The sequence below is a fragment of the Candida jiufengensis genome (genome assembly GCF_024610255.1).
Source record: "Candida jiufengensis strain CBS 10846 chromosome Unknown scaffold13, whole genome shotgun sequence".
NCBI classification, from domain to species: Eukaryota; Fungi; Ascomycota; class Pichiomycetes; order Serinales; family Debaryomycetaceae; genus Lodderomyces; species Lodderomyces jiufengensis.
In genome coordinates this window covers 164,827-187,865 of record NW_026261567.1, presented here as the reverse complement: position 1 = coordinate 187,865, position 23,039 = coordinate 164,827, and the positions used below count along the sequence as shown (strand labels likewise).

Genomic DNA, 23,039 nt, shown 5'->3' with positions numbered 1-23,039 from the left:
GATTAACAATTCAGGATAAGTTAGTAGCTGTTAAATTATTTGCAATTCATTTAGGTTGAAGTGGTGAAATTCGTATTGAAATAATTTCAATATTTTTGTATCAATTTTTTCAATAAATTTGTAGCAAATTGAAGATACTTTTAAAGGAAAATAATATACAACAAGAGAATAATTTCAACTACATTAAAAAAAAAGAACTTACGTAATCATCAATTCATTAAAATGCTATCAGTACTTTTAAAATTCTATCTATGAAATAATTTGACTCAATTTATTTTCTAAATCCCCCAAATCAAAAAAATCCCCACCATCAGCTCTATCAACTTCAACTAATCGTATACCTTTCTCATATAATGCATCATGATTAATTTCAATTTTTGGATTTTTCATATAAAATAAGTGAGTAATAACTTGATTCCAAGGTATGTGTATGTTGTTTCCCCCATTTTGATTCTTTAATGAATATTCAGTAGATTCAATTATAACTTTAATAAAATCATAAGCTGTCATTCCAAAAGTTTCACGATCTAAACATCCATTTAATAAAAGAATTTTGTTTTTACATTTACTTGTTGTTATTGCTTTACCTATTCCCTTTAATACTAAAATAGGTACTATACTTGTCATTAATGAACCTATTGAATATATTAAAGTGTCTGTGTTTGATATAGTTGATATTACTCTTGAATTTGCAGTAGGACATATTTCTTCTCCATATGGTGATATATAAAAGATTCTTTTTATTGGTGATAATAAAGGTTCTATATCATTTGATTTATTGAAATGTAATTGTGATTTTTTCAATTCTGGATGAATATATTGTGGGATATTACCTGATTCTTCACCATCTGAATCATCAGATACACTTAAATTATTTATTAGTTCCAAACTTTTTTTATTACGTAGTTTTTTATTCATTTCAACTTCATTTATTACAACGTTTTGAATATCAGAATCCATAAAATAATTGGTCCTTGATAAATCATCATTAGGAGTGGGTGGTCTAGTTTTATTTATAGGTGGTGGATGATTTTCTACTTGAGGTTCAGAAGGATGTGAAATTTGTGATTGACCAGTTATAATTAATCCATTTTGTAATAATGCACTAATATGATAAGTAAAATTTGTATTAATACATGGTAAAACTTGAATATTTGAATTTATATCAGTTAATTTACAAAATAATTCTATTGCTGAATCTAATGATCCAATAAATAATCTTGCACCAGTAAGAAATAAATTCCCCACGTTAGCTAATTCATATCTAAATTGCCTCTTAGTTGATAAATTAATTCTTGACCTCTTGAGTAATTCAACATGTAAATGTACAAAAAAACTTCTAAAAATTTCTTTAGTACTTGAATTAAAACTATTCCATAATTCAGAATTACCTTCAACTATTGAATTCCATTGTTGTTTAGCTAATGAGGGATCCAGTGATAATCTAAAACTTAATAATTCTCGAATATATTCTTGATGATTTGGAATTAATCTGGTTAATCTTGATCTTATATCTCCTATAGCTGGTCCTCCAATAACTCTTATTATTTCTGCTGTTGATCCTCCATTATCTGATATTGGTATTACATATGATGTATTATTACAATTTGATAAATTTGTGAAAATAGGTGTTAATTCATTTGTAGCTGTACCACCTGAAAATATAGTTATTTTTGGCATTATTATTTTTTGATTATTAGTAGGGTGATATTATCGTTCAATTGACCTCATTTATTATGAAATTATTTTGATTAAACGAGTATAGCTAAAGCTTATATATGAACTCGAATGATTAGTAATTAAATGATTGAATATGACGTGTTTTCTATTAATTTAATGTGTTTTGTTATTACTTTATTTGTAAATACATATTATTAAATTATAGCCTCTTAGTTTAAACTCCGTAATAATAAAAGTGGAGGTAAAAATTTGGTAGCCTTATTGTATGAAATCTTCTGCTTAGCTTAGTAGAATCAAAATCAACTAATTTTACTGACAACACCTTTAGTTTAAATGCAATGTAGTCAATGTAGAAATTACCCTTCTAGCTTCCCTTTTCAATCAAAAGCATTTCAGTGTGTATTTTTAGAAGTGCAAACAATTCAATCTGAATTGAAATAATTTTTGCAACCAAATTTAATTTAATTCTAAATTTGACGCAGAACAAATAGTTAATTTATAATTTTATATTTATTTATAAATACCCTTAGCTCCATAACAATTATTCAACAAGACTCGAATAAAATTACGAAAACATCGATAAAATAATTCACACTAACTCAGTAGTGTATACTTTTAGGTGAATTTAGATTTGTTAACAAATCTTCATTAACTTCATAAGAAATCAAAGGTGGACTGAAATTTACTCTTGTAATTGTAAAAAAATTAAACTAGAAATAAAAATTGTATCATACACTACTTTGTTATATCTGGTTTACATAGTTGAAAATTGCCGGTGCTACCAAATTTTAATTAATTTTTTTTACTGCAAAAAATTTTAAGGATGAAACAAATTTTTCACTTCTAAGTAATTTTTCACATTTTTATAAAAAATCATCAATTCAATTGAATAACTATAATCACTAAACAATGTCAGATCAAGAAGTTTTAGTTTTAAGAGGAACCTTAGAAGGTCACAATGGTTGGGTCACTTCATTAGCCACTACTCCAGTTCATCCAGATTTATTATTATCAGGATCAAGAGATAAAACTTTAATTAAATGGAAATTAACTGGTGGTGAAGATAATCAATATGGTATTCCAAAAAAATCATTCACTGGTCATTCCCACATTGTTCAAGATGTTACCATTTCAGCTGATGGTGCTTATGCATTATCTGCTTCATGGGATAAAACTTTAAGATTATGGGATTTAGAAAGTGGTGAAACTACAAGATTTGTTGGTCATAAAGGAGATGTTTTATCAGTATCAATTGCTAAGAATTCAAGACAAATTGTTTCTGCTTCAAGAGATAAAACCGTTAAAGTTTGGAACACTATTGGTGAATGTATGGCTACTTTAACTGGTCATAATGATTGGGTTTCTGCTGTTAGAATTTCACCATCAGGTAACAATTCTTCAGTTATTTCTGCTTCATGGGATAAAACTGTTAAAGTATGTGAACTTTTAAACCTTTTTTCAAAGAAAAAATTTTTATATGATGATTGATTTTATTTGCTACTTCAGACGTTGCATAAGCTTCGAATGAGACATATCTTTTATCACCAAGATCTCTGATTGAAATTTTTTAATTAATTTTGGAAGAAATTATAATACTAACTTATTCTTTTTCTTTTTAGTCATGGGATTTAACTGATTACTCAACCAATGCTGATTTCATTGGTCACACCGGATACATTTCATGTATTACTTTATCACCAGATGGATCATTATGTGCTTCAGCAGGTAAAGATGGTGTCATCATCTTATGGGATTTAAACTCAAACAAAACCTTATATACTTTAGATGCTAAAGCTGAAGTTTCATCATTAGCTTTCTCACCAAATAGATATTGGTTAGCTGCTGCAACTACTTCAGGAATTAAAATTTTCAAATTACAAGAAAGATCATTATTAGATGAATTAAAACCTGAATTTGCTATTGGTTCAAATGCTAAAGATCCTGAAGCTATTTCATTAGCTTGGTCTGCTGATGGTCAAAACTTATTTGCTGGTTATACTGATAATGTTATTAGAGTCTGGCAAGTTATGACTCCATCATCATAAATTTGAGAGGAGGAATATTGCTTGTATAATATAGGATAATTTGTATAATAAAAAGTAAAATAAGAGAATATAAACGAATTACAGTTCAAATATTAAACATTCAAGTTAATTAAATGTCTAAGAGATAAATTTGTTACTTTTATTCATGTATCAAATCTAATACCTCTGCTATAATATATGTATGATGAGATATGGAGGTATTGAAAGAATGTGGGGATGAAAATCAAGATTTATATTAAATCTATAAAAATAATATAGACTATAATTTAGTAAACTAATGCATTATAGTTTTGTTTTTTTCACAACCACAAATTTTTCAAAACAATTTTTGAATGTCAATAAAACAAACAATTCAATTACCTAATTAACATCATCATTGCCACTCCTTAGTTGTGGAAACAATCATCAACCGCTACTTCATTATGCTCAAATTTCATTTATTTTTCTAATCAATTTCAAAAAAGAAAGTAGCCACCTCATCAAAATCATTCTTTTACTAGATCTAAAAAAAAGCGCCATCAACTAGTTCACAATTAGAATACATGTCAACAACTACCTCATGAATTGAGAACACCTCTTCAGTCACGAATATGAGTATATTGGTATTACATAGATCAAAAAAGAAATCAAAATTGTCATCTTCAACGTCAATTGCAACATCAATCATATTCAATTCATAAATTTATGTGCCGCAAATGAGCGTACATCAGAGGTAGTCCATAAGCAGTTGTACCACATTTGTCTTTACAACAGAAAAATAGAGCCGCCATTGGGGATTTTGACAAAATGTGATTTTAAATGACTGATATTATTATGAATAAATTACAAGAGTATAGATTTTGATCAATCAACTACAACAAGTTCAATGGAGTATCAAGTGAGAATCAAGTGAAGTTTTTGGCTGGAAAAAATTTAAAGCAAATTATTAAGTAAGTAAGCGTCAGTTTGGTCTCATACTATAATCCCATCAACCCCGTTCAAATTAATAATTTCAGTCCCCAGAATAAATGATCAGGAAAATGAACCTATTTCGTACAGTATACACTTTCGTGAACATTGCCAGGCTCTCATATTTTCTGGTTGTCAAAAGTTCAAGATGGTGTAAGATATCTTGCATTAACCGTATCACAAGCTTCAATCTGTGAATTTTACATCAAACTTTCCTACTTTACTTTCAGGTCAATTGAGGCAAGCTTTCATAGTATAAATTGAAGATCAGTAGCTGCTACTAGAGTTTAGCTAATGAATTCTTCAATTGATGTGGTCAATTTTTTTATTCCTATCTTAGGATTGCTCCAAACTTGAAAATCTGTTTACATGTTTCATAATAATTTGGATCTTTCTGAAGCACTCTTACAATCTAAGTTGAAAATCAATCTAAGTCAATACGGGTAGAATTAGATGTATTCTGGCAGCTCATTTAAATTCAACATTTTTAGACTAAAACTTTCAAATATACCCATTAAATGTAAACACAAATGCTACCAAATTTTGGTAACATATATAGAGGAGTTCATTTCAAGATCTTTCCAGATCTACAAGTGAAGAACGACTTAATTAATATTCAATTAGCATTCCAAAATAATCCAATTTGCTAAAGTACAAATTAATCAAAACCTTTCGCATTTTTCCCAAATTTGATATCACTTTTTTTTTTCATATAATCAACCAAAACTTATTCAAATTTTAAATTTAACACAAACTACATTACAAATTTAAAACATTATACATATTATAAACGTTAAATACAATACAAATTACAATTTATCAAAATTAAACATATTATTAATTAAATTTAATACATTTTACAGCCATTAAATTTAATACAAAATACAAATCATCAGTATTAATAATATCATAAATATCAAATATATACAACAAAAAATATTTTATAGTCCAATACAAATTCGATTCCTCAGATATTATTCATATTATAAAGTTCAAACTTACACAACACAGAACTTTTAAATTTAATACAAACCACCACAAATATTAAACTATAGTTGTATTAAATTTTACAAGTACTTATACCAAACAACTACAAAGACCAAGGTAAAAGAACTACTTTTTTTAGATTTCATTAATTACAAGTTTTAAATTTATTTAAAATAATTTTAAAACAACTAAAAAATTCTTTACCAATTATTACAATGTCTATCATTCAATTAACTAAAACTAACAAAATTAGAAATTTTTTTACCAAACCATTTAGAAGTTACTCAGCCAAAAAAGCAAATTCAAAAATTCACCAATTAATTTCAGATATGGATTTAGAAAGCATTCAACAATTACAACAAGATATAACCAGAATCACAGTTTTACATAATAATCAATTATTAGATTCAGGCAATAAACAACAAGTTACAATTGTTAGACCAAAATTTAGAAATTCTGGTATCTACGCAAGACCACTTGATTTAGGTCAACAACTACAATTACAGCAGTTCCCATTAACAGATGAATATGGAGTAGTTACAAATGTATTAAAAAATGGTAGTCCAAATAATGAATTTGAAGTCATTATTTATAATGACGAACATGCTTCAGGTTATAAAATTGATCAAAATGAAGATGGAGAAGGTATTAGAGATGCAAAATCAAATGAAAATAACCAAGAAATGATTAATCCTGAAAAAGGTGAAGAAGTCATGTTATTAGTAATTAATGAAGAAGCAGAAAAAGTTCAAAAAACACTTGATGACTATTACAAAATCCTGAAATCATTTAGTGAAGACAACTGTCCTTTTATCTATGAAAAAGGTGAGAATTTTGAAACTAAATGTAGGGGTCCAGCTTTAAATGATGGTGAAAGATTTGTAACTGATGAAGACCCAGTAATCAATGGTGCAGCTCAAGATTTAGCAACTGAAGATAATATCAATGATAATAAAGAATTAATTAAAGGTGCAGCTCAAGATTTATTTAGTGAAGATAATATTATTAATAGCAACTCATTGAATAATGATGCAACTCAAGATTTACATATTGAAAATAATATTATTAATGATGATTCATCAGATGATGATGCAGCTCAAGATCTTCAAACTGAACTAGATGCTAATAATGATAATCCATTAAATAATGATGCAGCTCAAGAGTTACAAATTGAACTTAGTACTATTAGTAATTCTTTATCAAATAATGATGAAGCTCAAATTGTACAATCTGAAAATAATATTATTAATAATAATTCATTGGATAATGATGCAGCTCAAGATTTACAAGTTGAAAATAGTATTAGTAATGATAATGCTGGTGAAGTTGAAGATGAAGAAGTACTAAATTATTATGAGATGAGTATTCATAATTCAGATATAATAGATTATTCAGATTTTAAAGATAAAGAAGCTGTTAATCGAGTACAAATTGAAGATAATGACAATCGTGATGGAATCGCAAATGGCATTTTAGCAGATGAAGCTGATACATATGGGAAAAATTTCAATAATGCCAATGAATATATATTAGATGATATTAGATTTAGGTCAGATTTGAAAGATACAACAGATGCTGCACCAATTGGAGAAGAAACTTCTTATAAATATAGAGACGATGATCAACATAGTATTAGGGAGTACAGTACAGTCATTGTGAAAAAGATTAAAAAGAGGTTCAATCCAAGTGATTTAGCAGGATTATTTGATGATGACAACAATACAGGAACTACAAATGTAGAAGATAATGAGGGTGCTCAGGATTTACAAATTGTAAATAATATTAATAATAATAATTCATTAAATAATGATGCTCAAGATTTACAAGTTGAAAACAGTATTGATGATTATCATTCATTGGATAATGATGCAGCTCAAGATTTACAATCTGAAGTCAATACTGATAGTAATAATTCATTAAATAATGATGCAACTCATATTGTACAATCTGAAAATTATATTAATTATGATTATTTGCTGGATAATGATGCATCTCAAGATTCACAAATTGAAGTCAATACTAATAGTAACAATTCTTTAAATAATGATGCAGCTCAAGAGTTACAAATTGAACTTAGTACTATTAGTAATTCTTTATCAAATAATGATGAAGCTCAAATTGTACAATCTGAAAATAATATTATTAATAATAATTCATTGGATATTGATGCAGCTCAAGATTTACAAGTTGAAAATAGTATTAGTAATGATAATGCTGGTGAAGTTGAAGATGAAGAAGTACTAAATTATTATGAGATGAGTATTCATAATTCAGATATAATAGATTATTCAGATTTTAAAGATAAAGAAGCTGTTAAACAAGTACAAATTGAAGATAATGACAATCGTGATAGAATCGCAAATGGCATTTTAGCAGATGAAGCTAATACATACTGGAAAAATTTCAATAATGCCAATGAATATATATTAGATGATATTAGATTTAGATCAGATTCGAATGACGCAACAGATGCTGCACCAGTTGGAGAAGAAACTTTTTATAAAAATCGAGACGATGATCAACATAGTGTTAGGGACTACAGTACAGTCATTGTGAAAAAATCTAAAAAGAGGTTCAATCCAAGTGATTTAGTAGGATTATTTGATGATGACAACAATACAAGAGCTACGAATACGGAAGATAATGAAAGTGCTGTATATAATGAAAGTGTTGTATATCATGAAAGTGCACTTGATCTTGAAAGTATTCCAATAACAAGTTACGATGAAAAGTTGATTGAAGATACTAATGAACAACTTATGCTTTTCAAATTTTTGAGAATCTAACGACAATAGTGGATATATTGTGGGATGTTTATCAGAATTTGATACTGGTTATATACACTAGATTTTTTAAAGCTTTATACAATTAGATAATCAACTTCAAATTATTACTTAGTCTTTTCAAGAATCAATACAATTAATAGTAAAATTAATAACATCAGTTCAATCCATTTTTCATAAATTCAGATAAATTCAAAAATTATGCAAAAAATTATTCACCCTATCATTTAATTATCGTCAGTAATTATACCTTTAAGAAAATACTTAATTATCAAAAATCAACATTTTCAAGATTTCAAAATTAACATTTTCAACATTTAAAAACTAGTATTTTCTGCATTTAAAAATCAACATATTCAACATCTAAAAATTAACATTTTCAACATCTAAAAATTAACATTTTCAACGTTTAAAAATCAACATTTTCAACATCTAAAAATTAACATTTTCAACATTTAAAAATCAACATTTTCAACAATTAAAAATTAACATTTTCAAAAGTTAAAAATCATCAAGGTTTAATTTTTTACCATCATCAACATTAGCAATTTTTCAATTATAGATCAAAAAAGATATCAACGAATTTTTCATTACAACAACCTTAGACTGGCCACCTATAGTTTCAATAATGGATAAACACCTTTCAGCTACATTTTTAATTCACAACATTTTTTTAAAATTTTTAGCGTTTACATTTATAAGTTAATAAAATCAACTAACTTGATTGATTTCAATTTTGTAGTTTTCTCTAACTTTCTATTTATTAATAATATTGTCAGAATTGAAAGTTTCTTGGGTTATCATACATTATATACAAATAATAGATTTTAGTAGTCTTGCACCGCTCGTAGGGTTCTGGATTTAGTTCAACCATATAACAGAAAAGTAGTAAATTTATCATATTAAGGATACCTTTTAATTGTCCTAAATGGCTTGATCAATTAGCTTACATAAAATCTAAATGCAATCAATACTTTATTTCAACTTATTCAATTTGCTTATATAAAAATTAAATACAAAGTAATGAAAAAAAAAAAAAAGAAAAGAGTACAATTCAAAAACAAATTAAAAATTTCATCAAGTTAAGTGGTGATATATAAATTAATCTCACTTAATACTTACAATTACTAATAGTTTCATATATGTAGATAATATTACAACAAGTTTCAAAATTTGTGTAATATAGTCTTTTTATCACGTGAATGCGGCTGGTAGCTGATTGTAATCAATCAATATGACGCGTATTTAATTTAATTACATCATCAAATTGATCTTATTAATTTTACAATATAAGCAATATTATTCATCGATAATAGATTCCTAAGGTTTATAGTTGAAAAGGATAACTTAACTGCAAATATGGCTTTAACAGAGTTTGAGAAAAAAAGACAGGAGAATATTCAAAGAAACAAAGAGCTTTTACAAAAATTAAATCTTGATTCAATAACTAATAACATATCCAAAGAAATTGAAAGATCGTCACCATCACCACAACCAACTACAAAGAAAAGAAAAATAATTACCAGAAATCATGAACCAAAGTCAAAAAAAGAAGCTGTTGAACCAACTAGAAGATCAAGTAGATTAAGAGGTATAAAAACTGAATTAGAAAATCCTGAAGAATATAGGAAAATAAAAGAAGAAGAACTAGAAGCAGAACGTGAAAAGAAGAAAATTGAAAGTTTGAGAAGAACTAAATTATATGGAGATTTTAATTTAATTGATTTAGTCACTGATAAGAAAAAAGGAGGAAGATTATTTGAAGAAAAAATTAGACCAACTATGAAACAAAAAGCAAATGGTGCAAAAATTGAACAAGATGAAACATTGCTCGAAGAAGAAAATGAAGTACTAGCACTTTTACAGTCCATTGGTGATAAATTCTCAGCTGGTGATTTTTATGAACAAATATCCAAAAATGAGAATCTTAATTCTGATAAACTTGTTGATTCTAAAAGAAAAGAGTTTGATTCCAAAAGAATATTTTCAAAATTTGATCCATTAGATGTAAAATTAACTCATCATAGAATCACCTCAATAGCATTTCATCCGTCAACAACTGAAAGAATAGTAGCTGCGGGAGACACCGATGGTAATCTAGGTATATGGATACCGGATTCTGAAACTGATGAAAAACCAACTATATCAATATCAAAACCTCATGGGAAAAATGTATCCAAAATATTAACTCCATCAAATCAATTGCAAAAAATTTATAGTTCATCATATGATGGAAGTGTAAGGTCACTAGATTTAAAAACATTGAAAAGTCAAGATGTTATTTCATTAAATGAATTTCATGATTCTGGAATTACTGATATTAATTTTGTAAGAGAAGATCCAAATCTATTATATATGACAAATTTAAGTGGATTATTTTATAATTATGATTTAAGAACAAAACCAAATGCAAAAAATTTATTGAGGCTACATGATAAAAAAGTTGGAGGTTTTGCAATAAATCCAAATAATAACTATCAAATTGCAACCTCATCATTAGATAGAACTTTAAGATTATGGGATTTACGTAAGATTTCAAAACTGGAATATTCAGAATATGATGATCATAAATCTCCTCATATGTATGGAAATTATACTTCAAAATTATCAATATCTTGTGTTGATTGGAATATAAACAATCATATAGTGTGTAATGGGTATGCTGATTATATTCATTTATTTAATTACAACGAACCACCAAAAATTACAGAATGGGATAAATCATATATGCCAGATTACAAGAGACCTAGAGTGAAAGAAGAAGACACAATAATATTACCAGATAATTTAAAACCTTTCAATAGTATAAGACATAATTGTCAAACTGGTAGATGGGTATCAATTTTGAAATCAAGATGGCAAGAGAATCCAGCTGATGGTATGCATAAATTTATTATAGCAAATATGAATCGTGGTTTAGATATTTATGATGAGAAAGGTAATATATTAGCTCATTTAAATGATCAAGTTGGTGCTATTCCCGCGGTATGTACATTACATCCTACACAGAATTGGGTAGTTGGAGGAAGTGCAAGTGGTAAAATATACTTAATAGAATAAATAGTTTACATAGTATAAATAGTTTTCATTATTTTTTTAATATAAATAGTTTTCATTATTTTTTTAATGAGATGCATACTCCTAAAAGAAAACGCTGAAGCATAATCAAACGTATTTGATATGCTTGTAAACATTTCCTTTCTAAAGTTGCACCTTCATTAAAATGATACATCAAAGGTAAACTTTTACTAAGTGTTCCATCTTACACAGAATTGGGTAGTTGGAGTGTTGCACATATATAAAAATAATCTGGGTCATATCAATGTTAATACATTATTAAAAATTTGTTTATGTAAAATTTATTTAATAGAATAAAATTTATATAGTATGAATAGTTTTATCATAATATTGAAGTAATAAATCCCAAATACCTGGATTTCAACGTTTAAAAATGACACGACCGGAAGTAACAACAATTATATCAAATAGTATTTTGATCTATAATATGAAAAGAAAAAAGTGATTTTCACTTTCAAGTTTATAGTCATTGAAAAAGAAACAGAATTCCGGTTTTTGAGTCAGGTGCCAAACAATTTTTGAGTGCAGAAAAGAGCATTGACTTTGCAAAAGCCACGTTTTTGTACCGGAAACGCGTCTGAAACTACCACCAAAGGTTAAGGTTAGTTATTGTTATAAGTATAGGGATCAACTCTATGTATCAGTTGTTCAAGTTTCCAGTAAAATTTACTTTTTTGAATAGCTAAATCTTGTCTTGTATTTACCACTTAACAAGTTTGATAACTTGAAAAAGATCTTAATTGTTCTTAAATAGGGTTTACTTTAATGTACATTTTAGTTTAAAAGGTACAACCAAGAACACATTATTTATAATCATTTGGTGTGGAATTTGGGGTTCATTTGCAAAGGATTACTGATGAAAGCTCCTCAATCTTCAATAAGAAGTGGCTCACAACAGCAGGTGCTTGAATTGTAGGTTTCAAAAAAGGTAAAAATTTTATTTGATCTGAAATTTTAGAGACGATTTGTTTTGCAATTTGAATACAAAAGCATGAATTTCATATTGCATGAGAGAATAATGCAGGATCTTAGGTAAATTTCATATTGAATTATAATAAATTAATTTATTTGATTATTCAATCAATTTGAAATTTTATAATATTGCTAAATCAAATAGATATATAATACCAGTCTAACATGTGCTTTTATTATTTGAACTTCGATTCCTGAAATTTTTTAAACATGTAATATTATTTGAAATATAATAATTTTTTTACCTTTATTTTTTGATTTATTTGACACTAGAGATCACCTAATTAATTGATCAAAGACGTTAACGATTTACTTACAACCAAATGGGTTTTTATACAAAAATAGATTACTAATAAATTCAGATCATTAATTGGTCTTGCGTTGCAAAAGATAACGAAGATTTTTAGGTAGTAAAAAATGCGTACTAGAGTATTACATAATCAAACTTATTATTCTTATTGTACTCAAACTTGAAACATATTATAGTTATTGTTGAGATCGGACTCAATTTTTTACTTACCTTGTTTATTATAAGTTATAAATCACTTCTTAAATATAACTATGTGTTGTACTATGATTATGTCACCATTTTTCAAACAAAAAATGAAAGTATACTTATGTAGAATGAAAAGAATTGTCGAATATATAAATATTTTACAAATCAATAACTATAGTAAATTTTTATGCTTTTCCAGTGAATTACTGTATCACGGACCAACTCATTAAAGAAATTGGTTTGACTATAGAGAAAGTACAATAAATTTTATAGAAAGATATTGATTCAAAAAAAATTATACAATAATAAAAACTATTTAAAATATCATAAGTAAATAATACCATCCATTTCCCTAGCTGGCCAGACTTGAAAAATATATATATACCACTTAACTTGATGTTATTTTTAATTTATTCTTGAATTGTATTTTTTTTTGTTTTTTTTTTTAACTCATCTTTAAACTTCTCTTCGTTACTATTTTCTTTCGATTTTCTTTTCTTGATCAATAATGTCCTCTTAATTTCTTAAAAAAAGATGCATGTTTTGAATGTTTAGATGATAAAAACTCTCTTAATTCCTTCGGTGCGCTATCTGCATCTACATCATTGGAGTTTGTAGCTTTTTCTGATGATGATTCAATTCCCGATTTTATTGGTGGTTGTTTTGCATCTTTAACCCCTCTAGATTTATTTGCACTATCTTTGACAGCACATTTAGCTTTATTTTTCCAAATTGTACTGATATTTGACGAATAATATTCTTGTAATTCAGCAGGTATTTTGCTATCTTCATTAACATCTTCATTAATTGAGCTTGAGTTATTTTCAGATGATGATCTAATACCCGAATTAATTGGTTGTGGTATTGCATCTTTAACCCCTCTAGATTTATTTGCACTATTCTTGACAGCACGTTTAATTTTACTTATGAAAGTTGTATTGATATTTGACAAATAATACTCTTGTAATTCAGCAGGTATTTTGCTATCTTCATTAACATTTCCATTAGTTGAGCTTGAATTATTTTCAGATGATGATTTAATACCCGAATTAATTGGTGGTTGTTTTGCATCTTTACCCCCTTTAGATTTATTTGCACTATTCTTGACAGCACATTTAGCTTTATTTTTTAAAGTTGTCTTGATATTTGCCAAATAATATTCTTGTAATTCAGCAGGTATTTTGCTATCTTCATTAACATCTTCCTTAATTGAGCTTGAGTTATCTTCAGTGATACTAGTATTGTTTGCAATTTTAGGTTCTAATGGTATTTTATTTTCATCAATTGCTGAATCATCAAAAGTCTTAAAAAATTCGTCTTCTAAAGAAAATAAGTTTTCTAAATTTTGTAAAATTTCGGAATTGAATCTTCTCTCAGTGGTACAATTGCTTGAGTCATCAGGTGTTTGTAAACTTGATTGAACATCAGATAAACTAATAGTATTTTCATGAACTTGTGTAACTTCAGGACTTTGAGCTTCTGGTTGTGGTATTGGAACACCTGCGATTGTATAATAATGTTGTCTTACTTGTTCCAATTGTTTTTCAAATAACTCTTCTTCATACTTCTTTTTGTTTGCTTGTATTTTAATGATTTTTTTTCTATATTCTTCAAGTAAGTCTTCAACTGGTACTAAGTCAGATTGTAAACATTTGGCGTATTCAATGTCAAAGTTTTGATTATTTTTTACTTTTAAACAAGATTTTGGAGGTGGAGTGGTAGTTTTTCTTGACTTTTTTGAAAATAATTGTGAAAATGATTTTTTACCTCTTGTTCTTTGTTGTTTTTTAGAACTTGAACTTTCTAATAATTCTTTGTTTGGTGTATAAGTCCCTTTATTTGAAATCTTCGAAATATTTAAAAATTTCTTTGTACTATCTCTGATTTTGTGTAAAATATATGGGGTATTTGAATTTTTAGAAGAAGCATATTCCCCATCTGCTGAAGTAGAAATTTGATTGAAATTGATGGATAAATCAGTTTGAGTTTGTGGAATTTCTTGATGGTTAGTTGAGGTAGTAACTTCGGATTGAGTTTTGGAGATAGTTGATTGATTTGACATTTTAATAATTATAGTTTCAATAGTTTGATTTATATGATTTTAGTTTTAAAATTTAACTAAAATGTAGTTTTTTGAATGTTATTAGAGTGTTTGATGATAATTTGACTTTGATTGTTTGATAATAATCTGATTTTTGATACTTTGATAGTATTCTGATTATTCGACTGTTTTTTAAATTGCTTGTAAAATTGCAATTTTATATATGTAATTTTGATTTATAAACTATAAATTGTTTGCAATTTATAATGTGGTTATCAGGTTATTATATGATTTCTTATTAATAATTTGATAATAAATTGATTATTTAATTGTAATTTGTTTAAATTGATTGTTTTGTAAAATTGGATGTAAATAAAAAAGTGGGAATTTTGATATGTTTTGCAACCAAAAAAAAAAAACCCAAAATATATGTGAGAAATTTATTAGAGTAAATTCTACTATGCAATACAAAAATATTGCGGTACGGATGTTATACCTTCTTCGAATATTTATAAAAAACCGTAAGACTTATCATATAACAATGGTCAGTATGATGAATATATAATGAATTAAGAAGTTCTATAAGAATAATTTACCATAGATGTATATATTTGAGTTGAACTTTAATTTTGTCTCGAGGAACGTAACACATAGGGGTATGTCAAAAATGTTAAGTGGTTTTCAACAACTATGCTAACAATATTTAGGTTGGGTTGAGGATTTCTCTTGTGAGTAATGGGTTACTAGAGGGATTTAATAGAGGGATAAACTAAAGGAATTCACTAAGGGATTGTTTTCTTTCCAACGAGTACGTTTACATATTAACAAAATCAAAATATTCATTATATTTGATAATTATAGATATATGTTTGAAAGCTTGATGAATGATCTAGTTTATGGTACCAATACTACGGTATAATAAAAGATTTTGATTTTGGACATGAGTTATGTCATCTAAATGAGCAGTAAAGATGAAACAGGTGACACTTTAAGGATCACCATTTTGTAATGAAGTGGTAAAATAGAATACAAAAATATGTAATAAATTAAACTTACAAATAATTTAAATACTATACATTCTTTGCTTTACATTGATTGAAGTAAAAGTCAAACCAAAAAAAATTATCAACTGTCAAATCTTCTATAACAACTGTAATTTGCTCTTTTTTTTAATTCGACTAAATAGATAACTGTTTTCTTTGATTATAAATAATATGTTCTTGGTTGTACCTTTTAAACTAAATTGTATATTAAATAAGCCCTACTCAAAGAACAATTAAATTCTTTCTCAAGTGATCAAACTTGTTATGAGGATGAATACAATACTAGATTTTACTAATTAAAAAAGTAAATTTTACTGGATACTTGAATACAACTGATATATTAGAGTTGATCCTTATACTTATAACAATAACTAACCTTAACTTTTGGTGGTAGGTTCAGACGCGTTTCCGGTTCAATCACGTGGTTTTTACAGAGTCCATGTACTTTTTAGAGCTCAAAATTTTTTTTAGCACCGGACTCAATAGCCGGAATTCTGATTTGTTTTTCAAAGATTATAAGACCAAGAGAAAAAAACATTTACACATTTTTATATCACTTCTTTCTTTTCATATTATAAATCATCAACTACCTTTTTCATAAATATAAAAAATCAACTTGAGATTTAACAAATAACAATCTGGAATTCAACAACAATAAATTCAATCAGGGGATTTAGAATAAAAAATACGATCTGGGTTTTTAATAAATAATAAATACAAATTGGGTTTTAGAAACAATAAATCCAACTTGGGGTTTTAAAAATGAGAAATCCAACTTGTGGTTTTGAAATAATACAATTTGGGTTTTAGAAATAATATATACTACTTGAGGTTTTAAAAATAATACATACAATCGGGGTCTCAAATTAATATATATAATTGGGGTTTTAGATTAAGAAACACAATCTGAATTTAGAAGATAATTTAAATCTAGGATTCAGGAACTAACAACAGGTGAAGGTTGTCAAAGGCCTTCCCTGTACCAAGATCTTATTAAATTAGATTGATGGTTTAATTATTTTATTGAGAAATTAGAGGTTAAATAGTTGAAAGGTTGCGGCCTGCACCACGTAAATTAATTGTGATTAATTTGGGTCAACTTTTGTGTTGACTTGTTTGGAACACTTAGTAAAAGTTTACCTTTGATGGATCATTCAATGAAGATTTAACTTCAGAATAGGAAACGTTTACAGGCAATATCAAATAAATGTGATAATGCTTCAGCGTTTTTTTGAAGAGTATAAAGTTTTACTTTCAGTTTATATATTAACTTTATATATTTAATTCTCTTAAATAACGTAACACATCACCACATAAATACAAACTACCACAAATAACAATTGGTAAATTTTGTAGATTTTGTTCTTTCTGTTGTTTCAAATACTCAAAAACATCTCTAATATAAGCTTGGTCAGAAACTACCTCAACTTGAACTTCCATTTCTTGAGCAGCTTTTTTAATTTTGGGAATCAGCTCGGGGAAAATCCATGGCATTTGATCAGGTTGGTTGAATAATGTTGGAATGATTATATCATTTGATTTTACAATATGTTTTAATATTGATTTTAAATTTTTACCTTTTGTTATTCCTATAATGAATATTTTAGGTTGTGGAATATTTGAATCTAAGTATCTTGATAATTCTATTGATGCACTTTCGTTATGGGCTCCGTCTAATAGTATCTTTTGGTGGATGTTTGGTACGTTAATGTATTGTAATCTACCTGGCCAATCTGTCTTTTTTATACCTTCAATGATTTGATTCTTTGTGATCTGGTTGTTGTAATATTTGGTGTTTATGTAGTTGGTTATGCTTATTGCTAATGATAAGTTATTGATTTGATATTGACCTTTTAACGGACTATATTTTATTAATTCATTTGTTTCTTCATTTGGTTTTACAATTATCGATTCTGATGATTCACTTTTACATTTTTCCTTTATGACTTGTAAAACTTTTGAATCATTCAGTGAATCAACAAAACATGGAATACTTGATTTAATAATGCCTGCCTTTTCACTAGCAATTGCTTCAATTGAGTCACCTAATAGTTTTTCATGATCCATTCCTATTTTTGTAATACCAGTGGCAATAACTCCTTCATTTGGGTCGGTAATTCTCTCCAATACATTTGTAGCATCTAATCTACCACCAACTCCAACTTCAATTAATGCCAATTCAACTTTTTCGATTTCAAATATCTTGAATGCAGTAACAGTTAAAAGTTCAAACTCTGTACAATTCAATTTTAATTTTTGATTTAGTGACAATATGTCAATGTTAACAATATCAAATTTGGATTTGGAATAAATCTTATTATTTATAGTAATACAATCATTAATCTCAATTAAATGTGGTGATGTAAATTTCCCATTTTTAATTTTATGAGATTGAGTTAAAATTGATGAAATATAAGCTAGCGTTGATCCTTTACCATTTGTACCTGCTATATGAATTGATTTATATTTTAGGTGAGGATTATTTAAATGAGATAGTAGTTTAGTAATACGCGATAGACCTAAATCAATAGGCATCTTGATGTAAGGTGTTGTAAATCAAAACATGGGGGAAAAAGAAAAATAAATTTACAGAGTATTTGTGTGTAGAGTCATTAACAACCAATTCAACTCTAACACAACAATGACTACAGCAGACCAAGAACCATCATATATACAAGAAAGACTAGACTCACTATCAAACATTGATTTTAAAATAGTAGATCTACTACAAGATTTTTCAAATCTATTTGAAAATCATAGTGAAAGTAAAAATCAACAAATATTCACAGAAAACACTTCCAAGATATTCAAAAATTTATCAACAATAGCAATTGATCTACGGAAAGAAATCAAGAAAATGGATGATAATATTGGTTGTTTTAATAAAAACAAGGATAATATCATGATTTTACCTATTAATGTTGATCAAAAAAATGGGAAGTTAGGGTTTAAGAAATTGAATTTTGAAATTAATGAATTGAAGAATTTATTGGGTACTGTTGATGAAAATGAAATTGTTGAGGTAGAACTAAAGGACGAAGATGCACTAGATACAAGTAAGATGGAAATTGACGAAGAACTAGAAGTGAAGGAGGAAAAGATCGAAATTAAAGAGGAAAATAAACCAAACGAAACAGATAAAGCAGAAATAAAAGAAGAAGAAAAACCAATCATTGAAACCAATGATATAGAAACAACAGAAAACAAAAATAACGAAGACGAAGATGACGATATGGAAGATCTATTTTAAAAGTCATTAATCATAATTATACACCCAAAAACTATATTTCCTCAAGATAACCTTGTTGAATTAATCTTTCAACATCATTTTTCCTTACATAAAATTGAGAATCTTTAATTAAATTGAATGAACCATATTCAGTAGTAACATCACCACCATCTTTCAAACATCTAACATCAATAAATATTTCAGTTGGTGGTTTTAAATCACCAGTTAAATCTAAATATTCACCAAATTTTGATTTATATGTTGTTATTAAATTTGAATAATTTTTAAAAAAGTCTTGTTCGAAATGATTTAAGTTATTTAAATCTAATTGAGTTGTATAATTTGGGATTAGTTTTAGTTGTGGTGGTATATATTTAGATTTCGAATTGGTTTGAGTACTTGAAGAGTTGTTATTATTGGAGTTGTTTGTTGATGAATTATTATGATAATTATTATTATTATTCACATTTGTAGTAGTAGTACTTTCTTGTGATATAGATTCAGTTGGATCAATATTTAACCAAGAAAATTCAATTAATTTATCACTTCTTAATTTTTCATAAGCTAATAAACATCTTTTATTCCTTCTCATTGATAAATGTGTTACAAAAGTTTGACATTGATTTATTTTATAATCTTCTTTACTTTCTTCTACTTCTTCTAATCCATGTTGTTCATTTTCTTCTTTTTCTAATTGTAAATTTTCATTAATCATTGATAAATATTCTGCATCTTTATTTAAATCATTTATTTCTTTTATTATATTATTTATTAAATCTGATTGATATATGGGTATATTTGGTAAATTTGAGAATCTTTTTGCATCTAGTATTAGTTTATTAGCTTGGTCTCCGTACATTATAGTTGGTGATTGATTTTTAGGTAGGTGATAGGTAATCTGATGATCTTACTTTATAAGTTGTTTCTGCAATAATTAATATTAGTTGATTATTATTATTATTAATATTATTATTACTAAAGGTATATAAATCACACACGCGACTAGAAAAAATTTCTAATCTGTGAAAGTTTATTGACGTGTCGCAAAAAAAAAGAGTATGTCCATAAAAGATTAATTGTGTCAAATAAAATTCATGGACATATTTCTCTCAGAATGGAGATATGAGAGAAATTCAAAACAATAATGTGGCTAAACCATTATGCATAATAATGAAAGGTTTAACTACAAAGTCATTAATTAAAGGGGAATTATTGACCAAAAATTTTGATAAGATTTGTTTAAAGTTAAAGTTTTTAAATTTTAGGTATTTTATAAATTAAGTGGAGAAAATAAAGGGACCAACTACTTGGATGAATTTTTACAACAAACGTACTTTTAATCAATTAATTCTAAACCATTCACATCCTCAAATCATATGAATAGTTCTGCTTAGGGTTCAATTATACAAACTTGAATGTGTTTAAATAGAGAATTTGAGAAAAGTAAAAAGCAAAAATAAAAAAAGTAAAGAAAGAAAATTAAAAAAATTAATTAATTAAGAAAATTTACGACAACAAAAATTAATTTTTTTTTTTTACAACAACTTTTAATAAAATTAATATTTATTATTCTAGTAGTTATTTACAATCAATTCAACAAAATATCATATTTATATATACATATTACTTTACCAAATTGTTATCACATATATTCATTAAGTTACTAGACACAGTAGCAATATAGTTGAAGAAATCATTACCATTATTATCAATTATTTTTTAGTTCCTATTCATCCATTTCCATATACATTAATTAATACATTCCTTATCTTTTCAATCAACAAAATTTTTTTTTTTAATTTCATTATATACAATTTAATTTAATCTTTTAATATATTCACTTTCAGTTCAATTATTTAAGTTACATTTTTAGTTTTTGTTTAATTTAAATCAATAGCATATAATGGCATTTACTACTGAAAATTCATTATTATCACAAGATAATTTATCACCAACTACTTCAACTTCATATTCTATAGATTCATTACCTCCTAATCAATCACAATTACAACAATCACAACAAAGTCTAGAGTCGCCAAATTACAACAATAATAACGATAACAATCATACCAATAGTAACAGTCACAAGAATTATGAAGATGAAGATTTTTTTTCACCAGCAGCATATTGTTTTATATCAGATCAAAAAGTTCATTTTGAACCAATAGAAGATTATTCAAATGATGAAGATGATTTAAATCAAATTTCAAATACTTTTAAAAAAATTTCAATAATAAAAGATGATTCCGATTATTTACCTGATAAATTATACCTTAAAAATAAAAATTTATTATATTCATTAAATAATCCTTCAGTTTCTGATGTTGAAACTGATACAATTAATAACAACAACAATCATTCAAATTCAACTAACTCAAATGGTAATACGTTGGAAATACCGTCTTCTAAAAACAACTCCATAACAGATACGTCATCCAATTTCTCCAACTCAGAATCACAATCACCATCACCAATTGAAAAATCAAATAATAATAATAATTCAACATCATCAATATATTTCCCCAAATTAGTCATCAACTTATCAGAAAATCTCGAAAATGGATTTATAGAATTGAAAAAATTAATAATGAAAGTATTTCCATTTTGGACTGATTCTTCAAAATTAGAAATTAATCAAGTTACTGGAGGTATTACAAATATGTTATTATCATGTAAATATGACACACAAACTATATTGATAAGAGTTTATGGACATGGAACTAACCTTATTATAGATAGACATCGAGAATTTATAAGTCATTTAATTTTAAATTCGATCAAATTAGCACCACAAGTATATGCAAGATTTAAGAATGGATTAATTTATGGGTACTTATCAGGACATTCATTAAAACCAGAAGAATTATATAATGAACAAATATATCCATTAATAGCTCAACAATTAGGGAACTGGCATAAATCATTAAATTATAAATTAATTGAAGAAGGAGTAGATAAAATTCGAGCTTTAAAATTGAATAATAGAAGAAATTCATTTAGTAAGAAGAAATCATCGAAAAAGAAAAGATTTATATCCAACATATGGGAATTAATTAACGATTGGATTGAAATAGTACCTATAAACCCCGACTTGATAGATTCGTTCCAAACTAATTTACCACATCTAGAAGTAAATGAACAAAATTTAATTGAAGTTATTAAAAATGAATTTAATTGGTTACAACAAACTTTAGAGAAAATCAATTCACCAATAGTATCATGTCATTGTGATTTATTATCAGGAAATGTAATAATACCAGATAAAACCACCAACTTTATAAATTTACCACCAATTGAATCCAATCCTATAAAATTTATTGATTATGAATATATGTTACCAGCACCAAGAGCATTCGATATAGCAAATCATTTTGCAGAATGGCAAGGTTTTGATTGTGATAGAGAAGCAATACCTAAACCAACAATAGATAATCCTATAATTATCAAATGGTGTAAAAGTTATTTAAATAATGAAGGTCCGATTAATGAAGAAGAAATAACTAAATTAATTGAAGAAATTTCAATGTTTTATGGATTACCTGGTTTTTATTGGGGGATTTGGGCAATGATTCAAAGTGAATTATCAAATATAAATTTTAATTATTCAAATTATGGTAAATTAAGATTAGAAGAATATTGGGATTGGAAAAATAAAAATAAAGAAAAAACTGAATCCATTAATAATCATTAACTCATATATATATATTTATATAATTAGCATTTTTTAATCGAAAAAG

At 26.6% G+C, this 23,039-nt stretch overlaps 9 protein-coding genes across 9 annotated transcripts; 5 read left to right on the top strand and 4 right to left on the bottom strand. All coding sequences in view use genetic code 12, as the record gives it.

Moving 5' to 3' along the window:
• Positions 1-249: 249 nt before the first annotated feature.
• On the bottom strand, positions 250-1,680 carry KGF54_005318 (uncharacterized protein; the record flags this gene model as incomplete). Its single annotated transcript, XM_051766104.1, has 1 exon — positions 250-1,680. The coding sequence occupies one exon, from the start codon at positions 1,678-1,680 to the stop codon at positions 250-252; it is 1,431 nt and encodes a 476-aa protein (XP_051617691.1).
• A 909-nt stretch (positions 1,681-2,589) lies between these two features.
• Positions 2,590-3,725, top strand: ASC1 (40S ribosomal protein RACK1; the record flags this gene model as incomplete). The annotated part of the gene is made up of 2 exons (XM_051766102.1): positions 2,590-3,114; positions 3,300-3,725. The coding sequence occupies 2 exons, from the start codon at positions 2,590-2,592 to the stop codon at positions 3,723-3,725; spliced, it is 951 nt and encodes a 316-aa protein (XP_051617690.1).
• Positions 3,726-5,989: 2,264 nt separating this feature from the next.
• KGF54_005316 (uncharacterized protein) lies at positions 5,990-8,446 on the top strand (the record flags this gene model as incomplete). The annotated part of the gene is made up of 1 exon (XM_051766101.1): positions 5,990-8,446. The coding sequence occupies one exon, from the start codon at positions 5,990-5,992 to the stop codon at positions 8,444-8,446; it is 2,457 nt and encodes an 818-aa protein (XP_051617689.1).
• A 1,356-nt stretch (positions 8,447-9,802) lies between these two features.
• KGF54_005315 (uncharacterized protein) lies at positions 9,803-11,503 on the top strand (the record flags this gene model as incomplete). The annotated part of the gene is made up of 1 exon (XM_051766100.1): positions 9,803-11,503. One exon carries the CDS (start codon positions 9,803-9,805, stop codon positions 11,501-11,503), a length of 1,701 nt encoding a protein of 566 aa, XP_051617688.1.
• Positions 11,504-13,491: 1,988 nt separating this feature from the next.
• Positions 13,492-15,051, bottom strand: KGF54_005314 (uncharacterized protein; the record flags this gene model as incomplete). Its single annotated transcript, XM_051766099.1, has 1 exon — positions 13,492-15,051. The coding sequence occupies one exon, from the start codon at positions 15,049-15,051 to the stop codon at positions 13,492-13,494; it is 1,560 nt and encodes a 519-aa protein (XP_051617687.1).
• A 2,294-nt stretch (positions 15,052-17,345) lies between these two features.
• On the bottom strand, positions 17,346-18,608 carry KGF54_005313 (dihydrofolate synthase; the record flags this gene model as incomplete). The annotated part of the gene is made up of 1 exon (XM_051766098.1): positions 17,346-18,608. The coding sequence occupies one exon, from the start codon at positions 18,606-18,608 to the stop codon at positions 17,346-17,348; it is 1,263 nt and encodes a 420-aa protein (XP_051617686.1).
• A 106-nt stretch (positions 18,609-18,714) lies between these two features.
• Positions 18,715-19,323, top strand: MED11 (Med11p; the record flags this gene model as incomplete). Its single annotated transcript, XM_051766097.1, has 1 exon — positions 18,715-19,323. One exon carries the CDS (start codon positions 18,715-18,717, stop codon positions 19,321-19,323), a length of 609 nt encoding a protein of 202 aa, XP_051617685.1.
• Positions 19,324-19,354: 31 nt separating this feature from the next.
• On the bottom strand, positions 19,355-20,161 carry PSF1 (DNA replication protein; the record flags this gene model as incomplete). Its single annotated transcript, XM_051766096.1, has 1 exon — positions 19,355-20,161. The coding sequence occupies one exon, from the start codon at positions 20,159-20,161 to the stop codon at positions 19,355-19,357; it is 807 nt and encodes a 268-aa protein (XP_051617684.1).
• Positions 20,162-21,205: 1,044 nt separating this feature from the next.
• On the top strand, positions 21,206-22,993 carry KGF54_005310 (uncharacterized protein; the record flags this gene model as incomplete). The annotated part of the gene is made up of 1 exon (XM_051766095.1): positions 21,206-22,993. The coding sequence occupies one exon, from the start codon at positions 21,206-21,208 to the stop codon at positions 22,991-22,993; it is 1,788 nt and encodes a 595-aa protein (XP_051617683.1).
• Between the last annotated feature and the right edge of the window lie 46 nt (positions 22,994-23,039).